Source organism: Grammomys surdaster, unplaced genomic scaffold (assembly GCF_004785775.1).
Source record: "Grammomys surdaster isolate TR1022 unplaced genomic scaffold, NIH_TR_1.0 125630, whole genome shotgun sequence".
In the NCBI taxonomy this organism is placed as follows: Eukaryota; Metazoa; Chordata; class Mammalia; order Rodentia; family Muridae; genus Grammomys; species Grammomys surdaster.
Genome location: NW_021620469.1, coordinates 1,464,307 through 1,491,674, shown reverse-complemented (window position 1 = coordinate 1,491,674; position 27,368 = coordinate 1,464,307). Strand labels below are relative to the sequence as shown.

The 27,368-nt window shown below is 41.5% G+C and overlaps 1 protein-coding gene across 1 annotated transcript; it reads left to right on the top strand.

Annotated features, from left to right (window-relative positions):
• Window positions 1–13,643: 13,643 nt before the first annotated feature.
• LOC114638838 (granzyme-like protein 2) lies at window positions 13,644–16,623 on the top strand. Its single transcript, XM_028787420.1, has 5 exons — window positions 13,644–13,709; window positions 14,908–15,058; window positions 15,374–15,506; window positions 15,730–15,984; window positions 16,386–16,623. The coding sequence occupies exons 1-5, from the start codon at window positions 13,655–13,657 to the stop codon at window positions 16,536–16,538; spliced, it is 747 nt and encodes a 248-aa protein (XP_028643253.1). The 5' UTR covers window positions 13,644–13,654; the 3' UTR covers window positions 16,539–16,623.
• The last annotated feature ends 10,745 nt before the right edge of the window (window positions 16,624–27,368 follow it).

The following is a 27,368-nucleotide window of genomic DNA, read 5'->3' as shown; positions in this document are numbered from 1 at the left end:
TTTGAATTTTGGTATGAACTTGTGATGAACTTTGTAACATGTGATCATGTACTCAGAATGAAGTATAAGTACTGAAGACAAAGACAGACGGTGGTTCATTAGGAGCCGTCTGCTCTCCCCCGCTTTTTCCTTCCCTGCTTAGAATTTCCCCTCTTAGTATTTTTCCTTTGTTAGAATTTTTTCCTTTTTCCAACTTAGGACTTTCCCACTATTCCCCTTAGATAGCTTTCATAGGAAATTTTTTACTCTTAGTAATAACTATAATAACTTTTTAAGTGTCTTTTCTTCCTGCGACCTCAAACTAACAGACCTAAGTTAGAGCCTGGCAGTGCCTGCAGAGACAGATCAAAGGCATTGCTTAATCCTCTGCTGTCCCTGGCTGAGGTGTTAGTGGCCAGGAACTGCAGTTTCTGGCCTCAGAGAATCAAACAGCAGGTCAGCTACAGTAGCCTAGTGAGTAAACTTTAGTAATGTAGACAAGAAAGATTTTATTAAACAGCAACCCTAAATATCTCGTAAGATATTACCCTGAATCTTGTAAGACCAAGTCTTACCCCTCGCCGACACTCTTCCAATTCCCATCCCCCTCGGCTGCCTCAAGAAGAACCGACCGACCGGAGGAGAAGAAAGAAGATCACCTTCTCCTCCCACCAAGCCCCCGTACAGCTCCCAGCAGGACTCAATTAATATCATAATGTAAATAGACCTAACAGGCATCTACAGAACATTCTACCCCAAACTAGAGAATGTGCTTTCTTCTCAGTAACCCATGAAACTTCATTCCTACAGGAAAGAATTTTGTGGATGATTGTGTTGATGCATGATAAAAGCAGGAATGTGAGGATATAGTACACATGGCTAACTTTCCTCTGAAAAGTATGACTCTCAAACTGTGGAGGGGTTTTAGATAAGTGATGTGTCTACACAGACTAGGACCTCCATTCTACAACCTTCCAGATGAAGCCTTGGTTGATCAGCCCTCCCTGTGGTGTAATCCATAAGGATATGAAGATTATACTACCTTTGCTTCTCCAAGTCCAAAGGAGTGAGGAAAGAGAAAGAGGGTGGGAGACAAGGATTCCCAAAACCATATTTGAGGACACAAAGATTTCTGATCCTGAAGAGTTAACAGAGGAATCCCTATCCATTGAAGAGGTATCCAGTCTACATGATCCCACAGGAAGGAGTACAGAAAATATAGAGTGAGTCCAGGGTCTCTGACTCAGTCACATTGGTTGAGGACTGCATAGGTTCCACTGGCAGCAATGGTATGTTAATGGAGCCTCATGGAGGCATGTGAAAATGTCTGTTTTCGCTAGTGTAGCTCCTCAAAAGCCTACCAGAAAACCATTAATAGAATTAATTTGTGGTTTAAAACTCACTCGGGTCACTGGGCAGGTCAGCTGAGCCCAAGCCCCGTGACCTATGCAGTCCTGGGAACCGCGGCTCAGTTGGCACTCCCAGGTGACTGTTCGATCTTGCCAGTGCCGCGAGGCTACAGCCGCCTGCGAGCCACTGGCAATGACGACAGGGTCCCGGGAGCAGGGCACAGGGACCCAGCACGGCCAGTGGCCGCGTCTGAGTCCTCGGAACAAGGACAGGTGCAGCCCATGAAGGCGTTAAGCGGAGCACTGCTGCAGGGGAGAGTGCCCCGTGGATGGCTACAGCACGAAGCGCAGGGAGGGGCTTTCCCCAGTGAGAGTTTCCCACTTACACAAGAGAGTCCAAAGTTCCAGGAGACACGTGGAATCGAAGATATGGAAGTTTTGTTGGTCATGTTGATGGTTGTGTCTGAATGGTGTGCTCTCCCACAAAATGCCAGGAGGGGCTTCCTTATATTGGGAGCGGGAGAGAGGAGGGGCTAGGGAGATGAAAATTTAGTTATCTACACCCCTGGCCTTTTGGTAATTCATTAATATGTAAATTTTGAGGCAGAGGCCTGTTTGTCATGGCCTCTATCTGTGCCCTACATGAATTAGGTCTCTGGGTTCTGGGGGCGTGGCCAAACACCCCAGAGTGTCTTCTACAGCCCCACATTAATTATAAATTAATGGCTAAGATATTTGTTAGTGCCTTGACTGATGTTGAGAACTGATAGACAGACAGACAAATAGCATCACAGGATCATCAGAGAAGGATCACAGACATATATAAGAGACTTTACTCAAACCATGAAGGATTCTCTTAAATCTGATTGCCCAACATATTATGATCCTAAGGACTCCCTCAACAAGTTTACAGCCACTTTTGAGGCTCTCCATATGTGAGCAGAGCACATCCTTGAGATTTCCACTCTAGCCTCTGCTTTTTGTGTGTCTCAGGAAAAGACTGTGCCATTGTACATGTGGTATTTTACCCCAGTAAGTGGTATTTTTAATGAAAGTGGAAGATATTCACCCAATTCATCCTAGTCTCCTTCTTTTAATCCCCTTCCTGCTGTCTCCTTTTTTTTTCTTCAGCAGTTTCAGTGTTTCTAGGGATTGAGTCATCTTTTCCTGTTATTATGGTAGTTTAGTTTCCATTTGAAGGGCAAGATCCCCAAGAGGCTAGAGCTGAGGATCACTGCTTCGATCCAACAAACTAGGACCCTCAATACATGGGCTTGGAGATGAAGGGCTTCATTCACTCCCCACCATCTGGTTTTCCCCACAAGGCAATGTAAAATACAACATGAAAGAAGTTTTAGGACAAAAGGGAGGCATGATAGTGCTTTATATACAATACTCCTACATTAAATTTCTACACATAAACATCTTAAACTTATAAATTTTCTCTTGAGAAGTTGGAGGTGAAGATGGCTTTGGTTATTTTTTACAAGTGCACAGGCATCTACAATTGTCCAAAATAAACAGGGAGTCAAGAACTATAATTTTGCTTTAGACTTGTTACTATGGTTATAGATTAGGTGGCCTTTTCCTACAAGTGTAATGAGGTTTTTCTTTGGGGTTTGAAATTCTGTACATCACTGTCCTCCATGACACTATTAAGTAGTATTGTATTATTCCAAAACTCCACACTCAAGTTAGTTGCCACTTAGGGAGCCATCCTGTGTGATCATTTTTTTTTCAGCCAACTTTCCTTCAAAATACCCAGGGGAGATTTTTCCCTCTTTCTTATAGATGGATAAGCCATATGCAACAACCGTAATTAAGAAGAGAAAACTGGATATATGTAACATCACTGACCATGGATGCTTCTCTAAAGTCAATGTGTTTAGGTTTTTTTTCCTACTTTGAGAGAAAAGTGTATCTTCCCAAGGTGTTACCAGGCCCACATGTCTGTTAATGGGGTCTGCAATGGAGAGAGGGGGGATGGAGGGACAAAAGACATGAAGAATTGAGATAAGACAGGGTGTCTGTTCAAGGCTTGATTATTTAAAGGCATTTATGGTTATATAAGCACAAGCAGAGCAGTGTTGCTGGAGATACTCAACCGTGAGTGCCTTGCAGCTGGGGTCACTAAATAGCAAGTCAAGGATTTGTCTGAGAAAAATAAGATGTTTATCAGAGTGTGCTCAGCTGTTGTGGGCTGTTTGCAAAAATATCATACTAGAAAAGCAAGTGTCTTGTCAGGGTGGAAAAGGATCAACCTGCAAATATAGTGTCCAAGATGTCTGCAAAGATGATAACCATTTTCTGCTAGGAGTTGGTTTCCAACAGGTCCTTCTTTTTAATTTTTTCAAATGGGAAGCCTGGGAAAACTTATTGGAACCATGTCTGTCTTAGGTTGGAGCAGACCCCCCAAGCTTCCCTTTCCTGTGTTTGGATATTCAATAGGCATTTGGTTCAGCTCCTGTCTTAGGTTGGTGATGCCTCCCAGTTATGGGCAAGGGTCTTGAAGTGTTCTCTTACCTGTCATTGACTATCCAGTTTAGCGAGTAAGTTATGGGCTAATCCTCATTTGTTTCAATGACAGAAATTTTATAGTCCCCTACTTCCAGCCTGTAATAATGGACCTGTATGGGTTTCATTTGAATAGCATCTATCTCTTGTTGTACAATAGCCATCAGTTTCTTGAATAGTATGGGCTCGAGAGACTAGAGAATAAGTAGCCCAAACAGGAGTCCCAAGATAGATGAGAATAAAGTGGTGAGCCATGGCGAGGTACTAAACCAAACCTTGAACCAGCCCTGTTCTTGGTCATGCTGGTGTTTGTGGTTTTCAAGGCCCTCTCTGATCTTTTTTATAGACTCTTTAACAATGCCTGAATGGTCAACAAAAAAGCAGCACTTGTTTTTAAGGGCGGTACATAACCTCCCCTGTTGGAGAAGTAAAAAGTCTGAACCTCTTCTGTTCTATAGCACTACTTCAGCTAAGGATGATAACGAATTTTCCAAATGTGATATAGTAGATAACATTCTTTCTAGATGTAAATCTATAGATGTATGGAGCTGATCTTATCTTTGGTCTTGCAAAACAAGCAAGGAAATCCCCATCCCTGCCCCAGTCAATCCCAAATCTGAAAGGAGAGCCCTAGTAACTATAATAATGGGTTATCTCCTGGGTATAAACAATATACCCCAGTAAGTCATAAGTTGGGGAACCAAGAGTCCACTGGAGCCGTTCTGGAGGTGCTGGTGATAATGTTTCTTTCAGCATTGGAGACTTTCCAAGTCATGTTATATGGCATATGCTGGTTGATCTGTTCCAGTTTGAGGCAATTGTGAAGGCTCTCAATGGTTCCTGCAAATAAAAAAAATAGGGTTCTCAGGGGTTTTCTCCTCCCTGGATTTGTTATCATTGTCTATTTGTTTAATCAGTCTCTCTGGCAGCCAGCATGTGGCATCCGATGTTTGGCAATATATGCAGACAGAACTTCTTCCCCAGATAAGCACTAGGTCTGGCTCGGTCCAGGTTAATAGGTCTTTCCAGAGGACTGTTGCAAAATTCTTTTAGGTATCAGGATGCCAAAATCTATCTGCAGGAGCTTCTCCTTTGGAATCCAAAGTTAAAAAATTTAAAATAAAGAGTGTGTGATAAAGGACATTTCTGAGGTATCCCTTGGTAGGGTGTCATTCCCCCTTTTTAATTTTTTCAAATTGATGGTTAATGGCTTGATGTGCCCTTTCTAACATACCTTGGTCCTGTGCATTATATGGAATACCCATTTTATATAGTATTCTCAAGTTTTCACAAAATCGGTGGAAACTGGAGCTTGTATAACCTGGACCATTGTCAGTCTTTATCTGTTTAGGCACACCCAATACAGTGATTGTAGCGAGCATATAAGTGATCACATGTTTGCTTGCTTCTCCAGTTTGTAATGTAGCATAAATGAAACCACTCTATGTACCTAAACATACATGTATATATTTTTGATTTCCAAATTCATTACAATGAGTAACATCCTTTTGCCAGAAACTGTTTGGTATCAGTACCTTTGGATTTACACCCAAAGAGGAACTGATAAAAATGTAACACATGATTGACATTGTTTGAGAATATGCCTAGGTTTTTCTCTGGTAATTTTAAAGATGATCCTTAAAAGTTTGGGATTAAGGTGATGTAACTCATTAACCTTTATGGCCTGATCCATGTTAGATCCCAGATCTGATAAAGTCACTGAGGCTACAGGAGTGGCTAGATCTGCCTTGGTGTTTCCCTCAGAGAGGGGACCTGGTAGTCTGGTGTGGCCTCTCAGGTGTATTATAAAGAATTTGTACTTTCTCCTCAAAATTAATTATTGACACTGTAAAAACAAATCAGCTGCTTCTGAGGAATGCTTTATTGGAGCATTAGTTTCTAGCAGAGGGACAGACTGATCTAAATTTGATCTATCTTTATAAATATTAATGGCTTGGTTCGGAAATGCTTGGAGCACAACAATAACAACATGCTATTCAACCAATTGAACTGACACAGATGATGCAGCAAAGGATATTAATTGATCTCTAAATGCATAAGTGGCTTTTATTGATGAGGAACCCTCAGTGAAAACTAGCAATACTTCTTTTATAGGTGCATGTGTGGTACAAGATGGAAAAACCAATGCATGGTGATTACAAAACTGAACCAATCTATCTGTCGGATAGTGATTATCTAGTTGTCTCTACAATTCTCATGGTACTCTGATTTCCAAATAAGATGGTCACCACTGCTATGAACTGCTCTCACTAGAGTATTCCAATCCCCAGGAGTCAGTTAGTCCTCTGAGGTAGATTCTAAGATTGCAAGAGTAAAAGTAGCAGTGGCACCATATTGTGACCCTGCACTTTTTGATTATTTAATGATTTGAAAATTAAACCCTGTGTGACATCTCCAAGGAAACCCTTGAGCATCTGTAGTCTCTGATACAGGGAAAGGCTCAGCCTGTCCCTCCTCTAGCGATCTGTGGCTGAACTAAAGTCAGAGGGCAGGGGCTATCTTTGGACTCCTCATTGAGAAACACGAGGACCCAGGGGATTTTTTGTGGGTGGCCTTTCCCTTACAAAATGTCTTCCTTGTCTTTAATTTTGTAGCTAATTAAGTAAGTCTTGATGCACTTCCTCTAGCTCTATTTGTTGTTTAATGAGAGAAATTTTGTCCTGTAACTTCTTTCTGGGATCTATAATCACCATCATCATAGAGGGAGCATTTGAAGGCAGAGATGGATAGGGCTGGGGCCATTCAGGGCTGTGATATTTGGCTGCCTCTTCCACTAGGTCATCCCAGTCTGACTCAGACAAATAGTCATCATTCTTTGGTCGTATTTTGGATTTCAATTTTGGGTATATGCTTTTTATCTTTTTCTTTTGACCAGTTGAGTCATTTCTCTCTTTGAGCCAAGTGTCACTATTTGGTTTTATTTCCCCTTGGATTCTCTGTCTCTAAAGTCTGATCCAAGTTTTAGGACCTATTGGATTACCTTTTGTAGGGGTGGTATTTAGAAAATAGCTCCTGGTCCGGCTTGTTTCAGGGCTGCCACCATTTTCCCACTGCTCCTTTTCTCTGACTGCAGATCCGGCTAGGTAGATGCACTGGCCCTGGTATCCATGAGATGACAGCATGGGGGATGGCTCTGCCAATCTACCACACTGCATCCACAAAGCTCAGCTGAACCCCAGACATTATTTGGCATTCTTGCAGTGCGGAAATGAGACTCTTAAAGCTTAATGATTATCTAAAGGATTCATATATTTAGAACTGCTCAATCAAGAAGATGTTCTCACAATTAGAGTTGTTACCCAGTATCTAACGTTTTGATAGAAGTTGCTACCCAAGACAGCTTTAGACATATACATGGTTCTCCATGACTAATAGCCTTCTTCTATTCCCCTTCCTCTATTTCTCCTCTCCCTTTCCTTTTTTTCTCCCCTCCCCCCCCTCTCTCAGTTCCACCTGCTCTTCTACTGCCTAAACACGGAGCTCCACTGCAAGTACAATGTAGCAGAATAAGTATCCTGCTACAACCTTTGAGAGATCGCTCCCTTATCATCATCATTTTCTAGAGAAATTAAATCTATTTCTTCCTTAAAAGATTCCACCTTTTCTTTTTACTTTTCTTTTCCTTTCCTTTTTCTTTCTTTTCACTCTCTTCAATGACCACTGCTATCAATGGATAATTTATTGAGATCATTTCATTTATCAAGTTCCAATATTAAAAGGCAGTAACAGGGACCTCTTCAGGCCCAAATGTCTTGTAAAAAATCTTTAAGTTCATCTCTAACTCTATGCCATCTTTCTTCATCAATGGTTCCTTCTTGAGGAACCCAGGGACATGACTCTTCAATAAAGTAAAAACAATGACAACAAATGCTGAATTTTCACCTCTATTCCTTTCAACTTTAAAGTCTTTCTCATCTGTTCCACATATAATTCATTCTGACTTATTTCTTGTCCCATTTTCATTACTATGACTTACTAGGTCTCAACATGGCAGGTTCCTGAAGCAAACAACTTTGTTCTACTTTTGGATGTTCAGCCAAACTTTCTTCCAGTAATGTCCCTCACAGGGTTCTTTCATTCCTGCTGCCCCACATTAGGCACCAGGTGACATGGTCTGCGGGAGAGTCAATGGGATCTGCAATGAAGACAGTGGGAATAGAGGGACAAGAGACATGAAGAATGTAGACAAGACAGGGTGATGATCAAGTCTCATTTATTGAAAGGCAATTATGAGTATATAAGCACAAGCAGAGCAGTGCAACTGGAGACACTTAACCATGAGTGCCTTGCTGCTGGGAGCACAAAACAACAAGTCCAGGATATGTCTGAGAAAAACAAGATGTTTATCAGAGTGTGCTAAGGTGTTTTGGGATGTTTGCAAAAATATTATGCTAGAAAAATAGGCCTCTTGTCAGAGTGGAAAAGTATCAATCTGCAACTATATGGCCCAAGATGGCTACAAAGATGATAGGCACTTTCTGCTAGGAGTTGGCTCCCAACATTCAGCATTATATTCAATCACCATTACTTCAACAAACCTAATAGGTATAAGAGCCTTTGGGACCCAGACTTCCTTCTCCAGGGATGAGACTAGACTAAGTATAGTCGTTGCCTCTCACCAAAGGAACTTTGCTCTGTAACAGAGACCCTTACAGAAAACCACAACCAATCAATATGAAGAGTTGTGGAGGCCAGTTCAAGTGGATACATCTATGAAACACTATTGTACCTAAAGTTCAGGGAAGATAGCAGAAGAGGAGCCAGAAAGTTTGTAAGAGCCAGAGGACCAGGGAGTTTGATGTGAGATTGGGTTCCTAGTAACAGTAGAATGCATTAAGTAACAGCTATGCATTAAGTCTTACCAATATGAGCACCTAAATGCAAAATAAACAAGGCTGACACCAATGGACATGCTAAATTGGACAAGGAAAAACCAGGAGGCCTAAACCCTACACAAAGGACTACAGGTAATTGAGGAAAGCTGAGAGTAGGACAAGTGGCCCTCCCAAGGAAAGAACACGCCAGTTGTGTGTCCAGTGCCAAATGGTCCATTCTGAAAACATACGTAGAAGCAACATTGTATGGATTCATTAGGTTATATTTTAAAATATATCGCTGTATACAAATACATATACAAATATAATAACAATTAGGTTTTTTTAAAGGCCATGAATTTGAAAGAGACCAGGGAGGGGTGCATAGGAGGGGTTGGATGCAGAAAAGAGAAGGGAGACATATTATAATTAAACAATAATCTCAAAAAAAATTAAAGGTCAAAAACAAAACACCTATGGATACATTATGATTATTTTAGCAACTAGAGGCTTAAGTGTTTCTCTTGTAGAATACTATTCTCAGCAGCAGCAATAGGGTCAGTCACTATTTAAGAGGTTGTTACATCTGAGCAGAAAATTAAAATAACTCAATCTGGCCTCCTATATTTCATCCACAATCACAGTTATTAGCATGTTGCCTATGGGGCAACTGGAAGCAGGAACCTGGAGGCAGGAGCTAACGCAGGGGCCATAAATGATTGATGCTTATTGGCTTTGTTCTCAAGCTTGTTCAGCTTGCTTTCTTTTAAAACCCAGAACCACCAGCCCTGGGGCAGCACCACCCACAAGGACCACAGTGGGGGTAAGCCTTCATCATACAGAGCTGCTGCCTAAGTCTCCCACAGAAGGCCCCTTCACACTTTCAAACATTTGCTATGCGCTAAGCTAGAGACACCCCCTATCCCCCATTGCAGGCTCCTCCTTTCATTCTGGATTCCCTGACATTTCCAGTATGACTGGATTTCCAGGAGCTTGGGAACCCCTGACTCTTTGACCTCAGCCTGCCTTGTTTCTCATTAGGTCTGAGGCTCCATCCTAGGCTGCATTCTCCCATCCCCTGAGCAGTGTATCAGTGTTTCTCAAAAGCCCATCACCAGATGGCAGCATAGGGGAAATGCAGCATAGCTTTCCTGAGCTTGCCTGAGCAGAGCTCCAATGCTCTGGCAGCAGTCAGAATGCAGCACAAAGTATTCATTGGAAACAAGTAGAGAGGCGTGTGCAAGTGTAGTGGGATATCATCCCACTACATTTGTATAAAGCTCAGCGATTTGGCTGTATGAGAGGTAGGTGGAGTGAGGGGTCAGAAGGCCAAGGAAGAGGAGAGGAAGAGGAGGAGCTAGGAGGAAGAATGAGAGGTAGGAGCCATGGAGAACCATGCTTGCGTCCAGGACAGTCCCAGGTAATGATTTATATCATAAGGTTAGATATTGGGTTACAACTCTAATTTTATGGACATCTTGTTTATTGAGCATTTTTAATTATAAACAGCCTTTGGATGATGTTAAGCATTAGAGTCTCATTTCAACCAGGTACTGCATGGATTGCCAGATGGTCTGGGCTCAGCCCAGCCTTGTGGAGACAGCATGAGAGATTGCTGAGCCTTCTCCCACTATGGCATCTCATGGGTGGCAGGGCTGGTGTTTCAGGCTGGTCATTTTGAGCTTGGCTTGCCCATGGCCTCTGTCCACTTCCAGCAGTGGAGTGCTTGGCTTAAGGCCATGGAGCATAGTGGCCTGAGCTAGGCAGAACCACCACTGCTTAGATAGTCCAAGAAATAGCCTTTTAAAAATATGACCTCAACATGAAAAGGCTTTAGGCTTTTCTCAGTTAAGTATGAGAACATACATTTCCCACTTATTAAAAACAATCAATCAATCAAACAAACAAACAATCATCAAAACTTGTTTATCTTGTTTTTCTTCCAAAACATCCAAAATTGTGGCAACCCAATCCCTGTAGTCTGCCATAAAATACTCAGGAGACTATGTGAGCCAACTTCCTCCTGGAAGATTCATCCTAGGGGTTCTGGACAGAAGGATGACTTCAGGCGTTGAATCATCACCCTACCCCTCCCCAGCTCTTGATTTGGTCTTTATACTCTCCTCATTTTCTAGGCCCCACCATAGTCCTGAATATGCATAGGGCTTCCCTACTATCTACTAAGGTCTGGTTGGCCAATAAAGTAATGACCATGTATGAAGCATGAGGTAGCATCATTCTCTGGATGCTGGTGTTTGGGCAAGTCTCCCATAGATTCATGGAGACATAAACAGAGTCAGACAGAAGGATCAATTGGGGAGTTTTATCATACAGGGTCAGTATTTCTGTACACAAAGATGAAAAATGTCCAAGAAGAATGTTGTTTGATAGCTCTAAAAGATTGTGCCACTGTGCTTTACTAATAAAAACAGCTATAGTTATCAAACTTGTGTTTTCTACTTTTTGCAACAGTGGTGATATATATATATATATTTAATTTTTAAACAGACTCTGAGAATTCAAGAAGATTAGGTTTTTAATGGGATAAGATGTTGTCTAAAGACAGTGGACAGCACCATTCCCTGTTCAGATAAAGTACTGCCATGTTCTCCTTTCCCCCGTGGGATTTCAGCTTTTCAAGTTCAGGAAGATAGGTTCCCAGTGTAGCTATCAGAACTCTAGCAGGAGCCCCTTGCTCCTCTGCGACCTTAGCATAGAAACAGATGTCAAGGGTGACAGGGATCCAAAGGTGCTATCTCAAAAGTGGACTGAGCAGGAAAAAAGAAATCGAGCTAAGACACAAGGAGAGTGAGCTTGCATGGCCTGGATCCTTTATGCTACATACAGTTTATCCTAGATACAGTTTATCCTACATACAGTGCACTGAGTTTATCCTACATGCAGTGCACTGAACTCCACAGGAGGACTATGGTGATTCTTTTTTCCATCAAACATGAGAATTTTCCACCCATTGCTTTCATGTATCTTTCCTGGCCCTTCTGTCATTACCTTCCAGACCTCACTGTAGATCTGCATACACTGTCCCATTAAAAGTTCATCCACATTTGTTTCCCTTTCTTCTACTCACAAAGTCCTAAGGCAGTTACAAATTTAACAGTGAAATCCTCACACAAGCAAACAAACTTTTTCCCTCACATCATGCCTATCCACGTGTACAAACTTCCCAGGCCTTGGTCAAAGCTGCAGTAAATTCTGGGAGCAGGAGGGAAGCTCAAACTGGGTCTTCTTGACAGTGTAAACTGGTTCTCAGGAAGCCCTGAGAAATAGGGCTGTGAGCCATGTGTGAGGCAGAAGGATAGCCTGTCTCTGTGACTCAAAAGACATTCAACTGCCAGGAAAATATGATAGCACTGTCAAGATAAAAGAAATCGGGAGTGGAAATTGTGACAGCACAGGACCAGATGCATTCACATGATAATCAGGCTGTGGGAGTAACATCTTAATCTAGCATCTTTATTTTCTTGGTGTATAGCCTTATGGATTTTGTTTTAGCAGATATATGGAATCACACAGATATTTAATAGTTACTCTACCATTACTGAATGGGTTCATCATTTGCAAATTGACAGAAGAGGATACAAGTAAAGAAACAGAGTAATAAGATATTAATAATCCCTGTAGTATCCCCTGAGAGAGCAATGCAAATGAGAATGTGTTTGAATATTCCAGCTTTGGTGTCACAGATGCAAAGTCAGCATGAGGACTTCATGCAGCTTACATCAGAAGTCTCCTTGTGTCTATACGAAATGACAAGACTGTCGGAAACTGTAGTCTCTTTGTCAGGTTGACACTGGTATTTTAATAAGAAATGCACTTGAGCTTTACATTCAAAAGCTGATATCACCCAGGCACCTGCATATAAAGAACTGCAAGGTGAACCACAGCTGATTGCTCAGCAGAGACAGAGAAGTAGGCAGTAAAGAGCTTTGCCTGCAATGCATGCAGACTTCCCTGGGGATCAAATTGCCTTGACAGTGTGGAACACTACAAATGCCTAGACTCAGAGCCAATAGCACAGCTTTCTTTCTGTTCCTTGTCTCTACTTTTGTGCCACTAACTACTTTGATGATAAAATATTTGAGACTTTTGGGATGTCAAGATGATAAGGACATTATTGTCTTTATAGCATGGGATCATGTGCATGTGTCTGTAAAGTACTTCCTATAAAGCTCCCATTCAGTAATTTTTTACCTCCTGACACTGTCATCAACATCCCAACAGAATTTTATCCTAAATCTTTACTCTTCATCTCCTCCCCCCAAGTGTGCAAAACTCAAGGGATGTTATTAGATGATCAGCTTAAATCTGAAAACAAAAGATGTTGTGCAAAAAAAAAACAAACAAACAAAAAAAGCAACCAACGAATAAACTGACTAACCAACCAGCCAGTCAGCCTGCCAACCAACCACACCACACCACACCACACCACACCACACCACATCACACCACACCAAACCAAACCAAACCAAACCAAACCAAACCAAACCAAACCAAACCAAACCAAACCAAATCAAACCAAACCAAATCAAACCACAACAACAAGAAACAACAACACAAAAACTCCTCATAAAGAGTAGTATGGGATGTAGAAAAGTTATTTTTCAAAGGAGACAACTACCTGATCACAAACTCAAGAGAGGAGGCATCCTAATGCAATTCCCTGAGCACTGACAGGAGAGGGGACTTGTTTTCTGCCTAGTATGGAAGGCCTCAATAGGCTCTTCTGGTCTTCTCAGCATCTAGCATTCCTGTGGGGAATGTGGTCATGCTCACCAGCAACTGACAACAGTGTGTTTCCTGTACATTCACCACACAGATGTGGCAAGAACTCAGATATCAGTTATCACACAGGAAATTAGAGGTCTCTGGTTCTGGGCCTCTTTCCTCACCTGATGGTTTAAAAGTTGTGAGAAGTGACAAAGTGACCAACTGAGACCAAGTCAGACCCTGAAGAGAATGTTCCTGCTCCTGATCTTCCTGGTGGCTGTCCTACCAGTCAACACTGAAGGAGGTAAGCAACCATCCACATCACTAGAGGTGTGGCATGTGGCTTTAGAAGCTGAAACTTGCTTGCATGATGCCCAGTCAGGCTGTATCTAAGATCTACTCCTGACTTGGTTCATCTAAGATGTTAGCTGACTCCCATCTCGAGCACAGGATAAATAGGGCACTAAAGTCTCAGTGAACTCCTTGCAGTGGCACCTGGTGAGTGAGACCTCAATCATCTAAAAGTGATGAATTATAAAAACATCCATCATAGGACCCTACTGGAAAGCTGCAGTTGAAAATGAGGGCTAAAAGTTTTATTTGCACAAACCTAAGAGCAAGCAGCTTTATCCAGGGATTTCTACCTGGATCAAGCCTAGAAGAATTTTTCTATTCAGGTTTCCAGGTGTCTTCTTGGTCTTGTCTCTGTTCTTCTCAATCATACAGGTCTACCATGATACCCACAATCTAGCAGAGCCAGCAAAGTAAGGCTGCAACCCTGCTCCACAGCTTGATGGAAATAGGCAGACAGTGAATCCTCCAACTCATTTCCCCTCCTCTCTATGATCTTACTAGTCCTGTGTACTCCCCTCTTCATCCTGAAGGCTATTTCAATGCCTTAGGAAGACAAATCTATGCTGAAGTTCAGACTTCATTAGGAGGCTTCCTCCCAGCTACTTGCTTAGCACACTTGAGAGTTTTTCAGTGTTTATTCAGCAAACTCATCGCTAAGTGAAGTACTTATTATGCCTAATGAATCAGAATAGATCAAAAGAAGCCAGAGTTTTCTACATCAATAGTGCATCATGCTTCCTGCAGGTAGAGCCCAGTGCTTAAGTGAGCAGGACACCAGGTGAAACATGAGACACAGGAACAACTGTGATTGTTTGGAGTGTGTTGATCTGCTGGACAATGTTTGCTGAGTTCTTCCTTAATGTGTACATGAGATTTAATTTGATTCAAGGCAAAGTCTTGGCACCATCACGACAACAAGAAGAAATTGAAAACTAGGGGAAAGTGACGTCATGCAGCAGGCTCTGTGGGATTCCTCGCAGCATCCAGGCACCCCTTTCCCTTGGGTGACAACCCTTACAAAAGGATCTTTTCTCCATCTTCCTCAGGCCCACACAATCTACAAGCATGAAATATCCCTTATTCCAGCCTCCAGGATTGTTGCACAGTATTCATGAGCACAAAGATTCAGAATAAGCTTTCTTTTTCAGGAAAAATCATTTGGGGTACAGAGTCCAAACCACACTCTCGGCCCTACATGGCATACATAAATTTTTATAATAGCAAATTAGATCGCAGGAAGTGTGGTGGTTTCCTGGTGGGAGAAGACATTGTAATGACAGCAGCTCACTGTTTCGGAAGGTAAGGAGAAGCAACTGGGTCTTTGATGCCTGGCACTGACCAAATAACCATGGATCTTGGCTGTCCCTAAACATGTAGAGCCAAAGGTGAAGATCAACCTGCCTTTATCCTACATGATCTAAAGTGATTGTGAAACTCAAGACCAAATAGTGTCAGTGAAGGGTCTGAATGGTTGGGCAGTTATTGAAATCCTAAGAAACAACTCCCCCATATATTTCTTGCTATTTGACTCAGCCTTAGGTTGAGCCTTCAACTTCCCTTTCAGGGATAACTTCACTACTCCTATGTTGTACTTAACCCATATTCTTTTCACAGTCATATAAATGTAACCTTAGGTGCTCACAATATCAAGGAATGGAAAAACAAACAGGTCATTCGAGTTTATAAAGCCAAACCTCATGAGGACTTCAATAGTAAAACACTGGTTAATGACATCATGCTCCTGAAGGTACCATTTTACTGATGTCTGGCTTACTCCCGTAGATCACTAGTGTATCAGTCCCCTTTTCTCTACTAGGTGGCTGATCTATTGTCCCCAGGACAATTGGGTGGGGCTAGAGTGGGAGGTGGGTGGGTCTTTGAAAATGGGGAAGATGCAGGCAGCCTCATCCCTGGTTTAAGGTTTCAGAGAGTGTCAGATCTGAACTCTTATTCTTCATCTTTCTGACCAGCTGGAACACAAAGCTCAACTCAATAGTGCTGTGAAAACTATTGCCCTTCCAAAGAGCCATGATTGGGTGAAGCCTGGGCAGGTGTGCACAGTGGCAGGATGGGGAACCTTGCCCAATTGTACTTCACCTAAAACACTTCAAGAAGTGAATCTAGTCGTTCAAACTGGCCAGACGTGCTATGCCAGGTCCAAAAACTACAACACCACCATCCAGCTCTGTGTGGGAGATCCCAATCAAAGGAAGGCTACTTCTAATGTAAGGACATAACTATCTTCAAATGTTTTCCCAGGGCTAGAGTCATACTGCAGACACACAGCCAGGCTCTACAATCATGGCTAGTCTAGAGAATATGGAGAGAACAACATATGGGGATCTGGAATTTTCCCTAAGTCTATCTTTTGTCCTTTTACCATGGGAAAATAGGAGAGCTAGGTCTAGTTAACTTGAAGTAAGGACACAGAAAGATAGAGACACACTAGTTAGTGATTAACAGATTCTGTCTACTCAGCCCCATTCAGAAGGGAGGTCAATGGGCTCATGTAGTGTTTTCCATCTGAAAACCCAGGCAATGGGAACAGAGAAGAACAGGGAGAAAATGGTCTGGAAAGATGTGATAAGAGACTATGTACTAAAACTTTTCCTTTTTCTGTCCACAGGGAGACTCTGGGGGACCCTTAGTCTGTAATGGAGTAGCCCAGGGCATTGTCAGTTATCACATCTGTCCTTGGACACCTCCTCGGGTGTTCACCAGAATCTCCAGTTTTATACCATGGATTCAGAAAACAATGAAACTCTTGCAACAACCCTAGAATACAAAATCTTTGTCTGGGCTAGTGTGCAGTATCCTGGGTTATGGCTATCTGAGTCTTAATAAATAAATCTGTCTGAAGTAAAGGCATGGCATTTCTTTCTTCCATGAGTGCAGAGATTAAAGCATTTTTATATAATATCTTCTTCTTTACTCTCTCTTTGTTTCTTTGTTTATCTCTTAAGATACTTGCATAAAATTTGGGAATAAAACCAGTTCACTGACCCCATCATAACAGCACATACAAAGGCCAGTACTGTCAGTCCTGAAAGTCCTGCCTTTGCCTGAAAAGGCTGCCTTCCCTGTCTCTGTCTCTGTCTCCTCTGTCTCTGTCTCATCTGTCTCTGAGCTTACCCTCCCTCCCTCCTTCCCTCCCTCCCTTCCTTCCTTCCTTCCTTCCTTCCTTCCTTTTTTCCTTTCTTCTTTCAATTCTTCTTTACATTTAACAGGCTACCAAGGGTGAGAATGATCAAAAGCCTTTACCTCCCACTCTCCCTGTGCCTCTAAGTAATGTCTATTGTCCTGGGAAGTCCACTGTTCTCTGGGTCAAGCTCCAGCAAGGCCTCTCTACCAAGTTGAATTCTCATGTTATAACTCTACTGACCTCTCTTCACCTTTTCCAATGGGACTCAGGAGATGATACAGGACAGTCCCCACATCAGATTCTATAGAATGGGACCAAAATGTTGAATACCCAGACCAGTCTGTAGAGTCACTTCCTCTCCAGCAGGGCCAAGTTAGTACCTCTCATATATCTTGGCTCAGAGCCATGGTGTGAGCTTAGAGTTACAAGATATCCACTGTATAATTACTGTCTTAGTCACCTTGTGCACCTTGTTATGGAGGCAGCCTGATACCTTTTTTTAAAACAATGTTTTCTACATGTACCACATGCCAATTGAATATTCTTAACGCTCTCCCCTCCCTAACATCACTGGACACCCTAGGCTCACTTCACAAATATTTCTCTCATGTTCATGTCCATGTACTTAATTTTAACCCACTAAGATTAACAATTACCATCTGTTTAAATTGGAGCCTGGTTGGGTCAGCAGTAGACACTCAACTAATGACAGTAATTTCCTCCTCCCAATCCAGAAACTATCAATAGCCAATATTTCAAGAGATCAAGAGTGACACCCTGGAAGCCACTCCCCCTTCCTTGACTGGTTGTTGATTGGAGTAGTCTTACATGGACCCAGTGCTGAGAACTACAGTTGGTGTGAACTGATGATTGTCATAACTGTATCCAGTCTAGAGAATGCAGTTTTCATTCCTTCCCCCATCTTCCAGCTCTTACATACTTCTGATGCTCTCACCGCAGAGGTCCCTGAGCCTTAGAAGGGGTGGACTAAGTGACACGTTTAGGGGACTCACAACCACCACTTATTTGTGTATCCTGGGCCCCTGTGCTTCTCTGCATTCACCCCACTATTTATCAGAAGAAGAGGTATCTCTGAGTAAGGCTGGGATCTACTTTTGTCTGTGGGAAAATCTTGGGTCTTTGTAAGGCAGTTCGCTACTGCCTAAGTTTATTTCCCTGTATGTTATTAGACAGGCCCACAGCACCAATTGGTCCCCTCCACCCCTATGGTATGGATCTTTATTCTGATTATAGGGCAGTTGGTTCCTCACAAAACACAGAAGTTGATATTGCATATGTGGGCACACCTTGCTTTTCACATGGTTCCTGTATGCTTTTTTATATCAGTTAATTCTTCCCTCCAACCTACACCCTCAGCTTTCAGCCCCTTGCCTTCTTACTGCCTAAACCTTTCTACTTCAGTATTCCCTTTCTTTACTGCCTATGTTTTACTATTCCTACTCCTTGGAGGTAATTTCTGATGTCTCTTGTTGTTTTCCTGGCTTCCACAGTTACTTCATATCAAACACACAAAATTATACATTCACATAGCTAGGATTCTTGTATGGGAGAGAACATGCAGGTTTTCTGCATGGATTCCTGGGTTATCTCACTCAGAAAAAAATAGAATTCCATCAATTTTCTAGAAAATTTGCTTTTTTAAAAAAAATATATGTAGCACATTTTTATTATCTCTTCATCAGTTGATGGGCAACTAGACTGCTTTCATTTCTTAGTTAATGTGAATATGCAGCAATGAACATGTGAGTGTAGAGATCCATGTCAGAGATTATAGAGTCCTTCGGATAAGTGCTCAGGTGTGACTTAGCTTAAACATGTGGTAGGGATTTTTGTTGGTGGGGTGTTGTTGTTACTGGGGGGTGTTTTTTGAGAACTCTCCAGACTGATTTCCAATTTATCTTCACCTAGTTTACATTTCAAAGAACAATGTAAAGAGTTCCCTTCTCCCTATATCTACACCAGCATTTATTGTTCATATTCTTGATGATGGCCATTGTACTAGAGTAATGAAGTGGAAATGTAAGGGTTCTTTGGAAAGTCAGTTGAATGGTGTTTTGCTTGGTGAAAGTGGACTCAGGAGTGAAAGGCTCAGCCAGACTTGTGAAGAAAGGTTTCTCTGAAGCAGACACAGCTGAAAGGATGTTCTACTAAAGCAAGCATGTGAAAGGACACATGATGAAGGATTCTTTGCTAACAACATGCATGTATTAGTAGTCGAACTGCATTTGTCAGGACTCCATAGAGAGAAACATGCCCAAAACTTCTGGTGGTGTATTGCAGTTTCTTGCTGCTTCCTTGGACTTGGGCTGTGTACTGATGCAAGAGAAATGCATGTGGTATACCACTTTCTAATGTTGTATGAATCCCAACCATAAAATTATTTTTATTGTTACTTCATAACTAATTTTGCTACTGTTATGAATTGTAATGGCTACTTGAAAAGTATAATTTTACTACAGTTATGAATTTTAATGTAAAATATTTAACATCCAGGATATTGGAAATTTGACACCTAAAGGGGTCATGACCCACAGGTTGAGAACAGATGCTGTAAGTGAATGCCTTGATTTAATCATGCTAATATTCTATTTGTTAATACACATTTTGGGAGAACTCAGTGGACTTTCAGAATATCCCAGAATAAAATATTCTGTGTATCTGTAATGCAAGACAAGGCTTTGGGTGGCTCATTGTGTCTAAGTACTCAAGAACATGTTCAATGAAGATGATGGGTTTGGACATTATGGTTTTGGTCAAAATAAGAATGAAAACTTTGTTTTTTAACAGATAAAAACAATTTATTGTGATGAAATTTCAAAGAAAAAGATATTGTGAAGCTAGATTAATGTAGTAACTCAACCAAGTACTTGTTCAGAATCAAGACTATGCATCCCAATGAACCACATAACTGGAGTTGATGTTCTAGAATCATGGACCTTTGCAGAAAAATTCTAGGTCTGGTAAAAAGTGGTCTTGACTATCATAGGAAGCCTCAGCTAGTTCCCAGGCTTGGGCCAGACAACTCAGAGCTCATTGCATGATAGAGACTGGGTGCCCTTGAGGAAAGTTCTGGTACCAACTCTATACTTCTGTATTTCCCTCCTTTGCTTCCTCAGAGATACAAAGGGACTGTCTAACCACAGCAATATGAATTAGAGAAAAAATATTACTTTTTTATTACTGTTCATTGGATCTGACCTGATAACACTTTGTAAAATCTCCGAGTTCGTCTATGCAGTCCCAGTTAGATGCACCTGTGCTTGAGATGGTCCACACACATGGTCCCAAATGAACACTCTCATATTACAACTCATAAATGAAGAGGTAGGAAAGGCATAGTTATCAGTTGGCATCATCCCCATAGTGGTTTCCTGATGCAGGATGTGACATTATGAAAGAAACTAGAAGCCGGGCGGTGGTGGCGCACGCCTTTAATCCCAGCACTTGGGAGGCAGAGGCAGGTGGATTTCTGAGTTCGAGGCCAGCCTGGTCTACAGAGTGAGTTCCAGGACAGCCAGAACTACACAGAGAAACCCTGTCTCGAAAAAAACCAAAAAAAAAAAAAATGAAAGAAACTAGAGAAAATTTCACAATTGCCTCATTTTACCAAAAAGTAACCCGGGGCCTTGATATACATGGAGTTCTTCAGGAGTCAGTGCAAACAATGCATTATTGAACAATACACATGAGGTGACTCCTGCTATATATCCCTTTAGTATACATATTTGGATCTTGGAGGACTACAGTGGATTAATGTAAACTCAACTGGGTGGTGACTCTAGCCAAAGTTGCTCTTGGTGTAGTTTTATTGTTTTATTTTTGCCACAAATGACATATCTGTTGCAGCTATCAATCTAAGGAATGCTTTGGCATGCATAATCAGGGACAGAAACATCTAGTGCAGGGCCCCCAATCATGTCATACTGATGATATTGTTCTCATTGGGCTTGGAGTGCAGGAGGTTGCACCTACTGTAGACATCTTTGGAAGACACACTTATCTCTCAAAGTAGAAAAATACTAAGAGCATTGACTTCAGAGAAGTATCCATGGTCAGTGATCTTACATATGTCCATTTTTCTCTTCCTAAGTAAGATTGTTGCATCTGGCTTATCCATTTATAAGTAAGAGAGAAAATCTACCCTGGGTATTTTGAAGGAAAGGTGGCTGAGAAAAAAATGATCACACAGGATGATCCCTAAGTGGCATGGAACTTGAGTGTGGATCTTTGGAATAATATAATCCTACTTGATGGTTTCATGAAAGACAGAGATGTACAGAGTTTCAAACTCAAAAGGAAAACATCTTAACACCTGTAGGAAAGGATCACCTAATCTATAACAATAGTAGCAAGTCCAAACCAAAATTGTAGTTCTTGACTCCCTTTTTTCTTTTGGACAATTTAAGATGCCTGTGCACTTGTAAAAAATAACCAAAGCCATCTATACCTTCATCTTGCCCAAAGACAATTTTTTTATGTTTAAAATGTTTGTTTTTAGAAATTTCATGTAGGAATATTGTATATAAAGCACTATCATGTTTCCCTCTACCCCTCAAATGCCTTTTATGTTGTATTTTACATTGCCTTTTGGGGAAGACCACATGGTGGGAGAATAAATGGAACACTTTATCCCCAAGCCCATGGCATGGTGTCCTAGTTTGTTGGGTCACAGCAGTGATCCTCACCTCTAGCCTCTTGGGAATCTTACCCTTCAAATGGAAACTAAAATTTCATAATAACATGTAAAGGTGCCTCAATCCCTAGAGACACTGAAACTAATGGAGAAGGAAGAGAGAAAGCATGAAGGGGAATAGGAGAAGGAGACTTGGATGAACTTGGTGAGTATCTTCCATTGACATTAGGAATGCCACACGGATGATGGTACAGTCTTTTCCTGAGACACTCAAAAAGGAGAAGCTTGATTTGGAATCTCAGGGATGTGCACTCCTCACATATGGGCAGACTCAAAAGTGCTGCAAACTTCTTGAGAGAGTCCTTAGGATCATAATATGTTTGTTAATGATGATCAGGTTTAAGAGAAGCCTTCATGGTTTGAGTAAGGTCTCTTACATATGCTGGTATCCTTTTCTTATGATCCTGTGATGCTGTCTGTCTGTCTGTCTATCAGTTCTCAACATCAGTTGAGGCCCTAACAGACATCTTAGCCATTAATTTATAATTAATTCTACTACTAATTTTCTGGTAGGCTTTTGAGGAGCTACACTAGCACAAACAGACATTTTCACATGCCTCCATGAGGCTCATTTAACATACCATTGCTGCCAGTGGAACTTATGCTGTCCTAAATCAATGTGACTGAGGCAGAGACCCTGGACTCACTCTATATAACCTGTACTCCTTCCTGTGGGATCAAGTAGACTGAATACCTCCTCAATGGATAGGGATTCCTCTGTTACCTTTTCAGGATCAGAAATCCATGTATCCTTAAATATGGTTTGGGGATTCCCTGTCTCTCACCCTCTTTCTATTTACTCCTTTTGAGTTGGAGAAGCAAAGTGGTATAATCTTCATATCCTTGTGGATTAGACCACAGGGAGGGCTGATCAACCAAGGATTCATCTGGAAGGTTGTGGAATGGAGGTCCTAGTTGGTGTAGAGACACTACTTATCCAAAACCTCTCCCCAGTTTGAGAGTTCTACTTTTCAAAGGGAAGTTAGCCATGTGTAGCATATCTTCACATTCCTGCTTTTATCATGCATCAACACAATCATCCAGAAAATTCTTTCCTGTAGAAATGAAGTTTCATGGGTTACTGAGAAGAAAGCACCTTCTATAGTGTTTGGGTAGAATGTTCTGTAGATGCCTATTAGGTCTATTTAATTTATTATATTAATTAAGCCCAGCATTTCTTTCTTTAGTTTTTTTTTCCTGATGACCTGTCTGTTGGCAAGGGTAAGGTACTGTGTTGACACACTGTTACTGTGTGAGATATACTGTGATTTGAGTTTTAGGAGAGTTTCTTTTATGAACTTGGATATTTTTGGGTTTGGTGAAAACCTGGACATGCTTAGAACTGAAATGTCCTCTTGGTGGATTTTTTTTTGAATGGGTATGCAGTATTCGTACTTATTTTGTCTGATGAGTTTTGATTTGAAGTCTGTTTGCCATATATTAAAGAAGCTACATGTTTTTGCTTCTTGGATCCTATTGCTTGGAATACCATTTTTCTACCCTTCTAACCTAAGGTGATATCTGTCCATGGTGTTGATGCATGTTTCTTGGATGCAGCCATAGGATTTATCCTGATTTTTCATTCTTTCTGTTAGGTTATATTTTTCATTGAGAATTGAGACCATTATTATTGGACAGTTATCAATGAGCAGTGTTTCTTGATTCCTGTTATTGTGTTGTATTTTGTGTGACCTACACAACATATGCCATGATGCCTGTGACTTACTAGTTTACATTGTTTATTATTCCTTGTTTTTTCTTGAGTGTGGTTGACCCTTTCAGTTTGAAATTTTTCTTCTAATGCCTTCCCTAAACCTGGATGTGTGGATAGAAATTACTTAGATTGATTTTTATCATGTCATGTTTTTCTTTCTCCATCAATTGTGATGGATAGCTTTGCTGAGTGTAATAGTCTGGATTTGCATCTGTCATCTCTTGGAGTTTGTAGAACACCTATCTAGGCCTTCTGGCTTTCAGAGTCTCCATTGAGATGTCAGTACTATTTTAATGGATTGTTTTCACCAAAAGATCTTATGTCATCTTCAATTTTAGTATATTTTTGTGGGTTATAAGAATCTGAGTTGGTACTTACACAGAATTTTTAAGTTTCATCTTTTCACAGAATCTCCAAGTTCTTTGAGTTATGTTGGGCAATGCTCACACCCGAGGGTTGGTGGGCGGTGGCGCAGGTGGGGCAGGGGCATGGGGCGTGCTTGTCGGGCCCTACGGCACTTCCTGGTGGGACTCAACATCGCAGACCGCCGGCGAACCGAGGACGTGGGGAAAGAGGTCGAACTACGGGCCTCGGTGACAACAGGATCCCAAGAACAGGGGAGAACCAGTCGAGATGCGAGGTGGGTCGGGGTGCAGAGGCCATCCCGAGACATGCTATTCAGTTGTGCTGGGAGGAGCCCATATAGTCTCCCGAACCTCGGTTACAGCGGAGAGAAAGACTTCTCCCCCCAACCCGCGAGAGCTTTGACTTAGATAATGAGACCAGGATTTCAAGAGACACATGGAAATAAAGTCGTCCAGATTTATTGACATGGCAGTGGGTTTAGATGGTGGCAGTCTCCCAAAAAATACCAGAAGGGGTTTGCTTATATTAGAAGCAGGAGAGGGGCGGGGCTTGGGAGGCCTGTTAGCCAGCCCTCTAACTGGGCCTTAGGTGACCCAGCAAGGGGGCTGTATGTTGGGTCTTTGGGTTCTGGGGGCGTGGCCGAACACCCAGGATTCCACAGCCCCACAGAGTTAGACTTCGTATGATTTTTATTCCTTAGGGAATATTGCTAGAAAATTGGTTATTCAGTAGCTATGCACATTTTATATGTTTTTTTTACATTGTTTGCATTTTGTTATATGAAGTGAGTATTTTAATTTAGACTGTTGTCTGTTAATTGGTGAGATTTTACCCTACTCGGGTGGAATCCTAAGGTGGCCTTAGACTAGGAATCTTGGGATATCTCAAAGAATGAACCCCTGGCTTGGAATCTGGGGATTAGGGCAAGGTGTCCTACCAGATCCAAGTCTGATCTAGCCCTATGTCAATCTTATGGAGTGGTGGGTCTGGGATAAGAAGACTGTTATGAATTTGTACCAGAGGTAGGGCAGGCTGGGATTATGATGGAGTAGAAAAAGATCACTCAAGTAGAGGAGCAATGTGATAAGAAATTGGCAGTCGAATGTGCTTAGATTTCTGGGGGAAAATCAGGGTACAGGGTAGCACTGTGGTAAGGAACTAGAGGTTGGCAGTGGCAAACAAAGATCTTGCCTGGGTGAGAGAACACACCAGAGCTTGAGGAACTATGTTAAACGTATCTTAATTGATCCCATTCCCAACACTGATTAACTATTAACAGTGGCCTTATATGCCTGAATTGTGATAGGTGACCTCCAAAGAGCTATTGGCCATAGATAGTTTCTGGGAGAGGTATAATCACTGTTGTCTACTGGGATGTTTCCCATACTCTACTGCATTGGTTCTCAACCTTAGTGTCCTGATCCTTCTAGGACTCAAATGGCTGTTTCACAGAGTCACAAATCAGAATCCTGCATATCAGATATTTACATTATGATTTATAACCATAGCAAAACTACAGTCATGGAGTAGTAATGAAATAATTTTATGGTTTTGGGTCACCACAACATGAGGATTACAACATTAAAAATGGTGAGAACCCCTCCTCTAGTTGATGGACCCACACCCATGCACAAATGGGAGGCACTAATTAGACTTGTGAGTTATAAGAAGAAATCCACTTTGGCTTTAAATGGTTAGTAGTTATTAGTATGATGTCTCTGCCCATGTTGTTATTCAGCCCTTTTCTTTTGAAGGTTTCAGCACCTTTAGCCTTTTTAGTTTTAGCATTGTCACCATAATACATTATGCAAATTTTCTCTTCTTTAGCATTCCTTGAGTTTGTGTACTTGGATGAGTAGGTCTTTCTTTGTGTTTGGTATTTTTTTTCTATGAGTTTTTGAGAGCGTTACCCATGACTTTGGCCTGGAGTTCGTCTCTGTCTTCTATGCCATGAAGTTGGGAAGGGCTTTTTCAAGGAGTACATGGTGGAAATTAGATGGCAGGGAGTGGGGAATATATATGATCATATTGTGTACAATTTAAATTCTCAATGAAATTCACAATAGTAAAGGAGAATTAAAAATAAAGAAAAACAATTAAAAACATTCTACAACAGAATCAAACACAAAGCTCCAAAGGGAATAAACATAAAGGGCTAGGAGGAAACACTTTAAAAGTCTTCAGCATCCTTGGCCACAAGAGAAATCCAAACTAAAGCCACTTTAGGATTCATTTTACTTTAGTTCAATGGTCATCACCAAGAATGTCAGCAACAAATATTAGCATGAATCGATAGAAAGGTGACCCCTTTAAATTATTAAGCTAGGTGAAGCTAAATTGGAAATCAGTCTGGAGATTTCTCAAAAAGTACCACCACTACCACCACTAGCACCACCACCACTACCAATACCCCCACCCAAAAAATAAAACTACCAGAGTCCTAGCTAAGCCACTTCTGAACACTTATCTGAAGGACTCTATAATCTCTGACATGGATAACTCCACATCCATGTTCATTGCTGCCATATTCATGGTAACTAAGAAATGGAAGCAGCCTAGCTGCCCATCAACTGATGAAGAGATTATAAAGATATGCTGCATATATAGAAAAAAGAAAATTTCAGGAAAATGGATCGAATGGGAATGTAATTTTTCTGATTGAGGTAACCCAGAACTCCAAGCACAAAACCTGCATGTTCTCTCTCATATCAGGGTCCTAGCTATGTGAATGTATGGTTTTGTGTGTCTGATATGTGTAACAGTGGAAGCCAGGAAAAACCAAGAGACAGCAGAAATTACCTCCAAAGCAGAGGTATAGTAAAACATAGGCAGTAAAGAAAGGGAACACTGAAGTAGAAAGGTTTAGGCAGTAAGAAGGCAGGAGGCTGAAGATGTAGGTTGGAGGGAAGAATTAACCGATATAAGAAGTATAAAGGAACCATGTGAAAAGCCAGATGTACCCACATGTGGAATATCAACTTCTCTATTTTGATGGTAACCAACTGCCCTGTAATCTGATTCAAGACCCACAGCATGGAGATGGAGTGGACAATGTCTGGTACTGTAGGTCTGGGTAATCCCAGCTTTACTCAGAGATGCCTTCCCTTCTGATGATAGGGGATTAATTCAGAGAAGCACAGGGGCCAGGATGCACAAATAAGGTGATTGTTAATCCTAGTGGGTTACAAACCTAAGCACACAGCCATGAACATGACAGAGAGATTTGTGAGGAGAGCCAAGATGTTCAGAAATGTTATGATGGCACGAATGGTTGAGAATGTGCAGTTTGCATGGAGTACATGTAAAAATTTGTGTTTTTGAGAACAATGTATCAGGCTGACTCCATGATTAGGTGCACAAGGTGACTAGGACAGTAATTATTCAGTGGATTGCTGGTGAGGCTAAGCTCACACCAGGGCTCTGGGCCGAGATATATAAGAGGTGCTGACCTGGACCTGCTGCAGAGTAAGTGAGTCTACATACTGGTCTGGGCATTCAATACTTTAGTCCCTTTATAAAGTTTCTCATCTTGATGTAGGGGCTATTCTGTGTCATCTTTTGAGTCACATTGGGCAAGGTGAAGAAAGGTCATTACAGTTCTAAGATGAGATGACAGCTTGGTAGAAAGGCCTTGCTGGAGTTAGACCAGGGTATCTGGGGGGAGTCTCAGAAA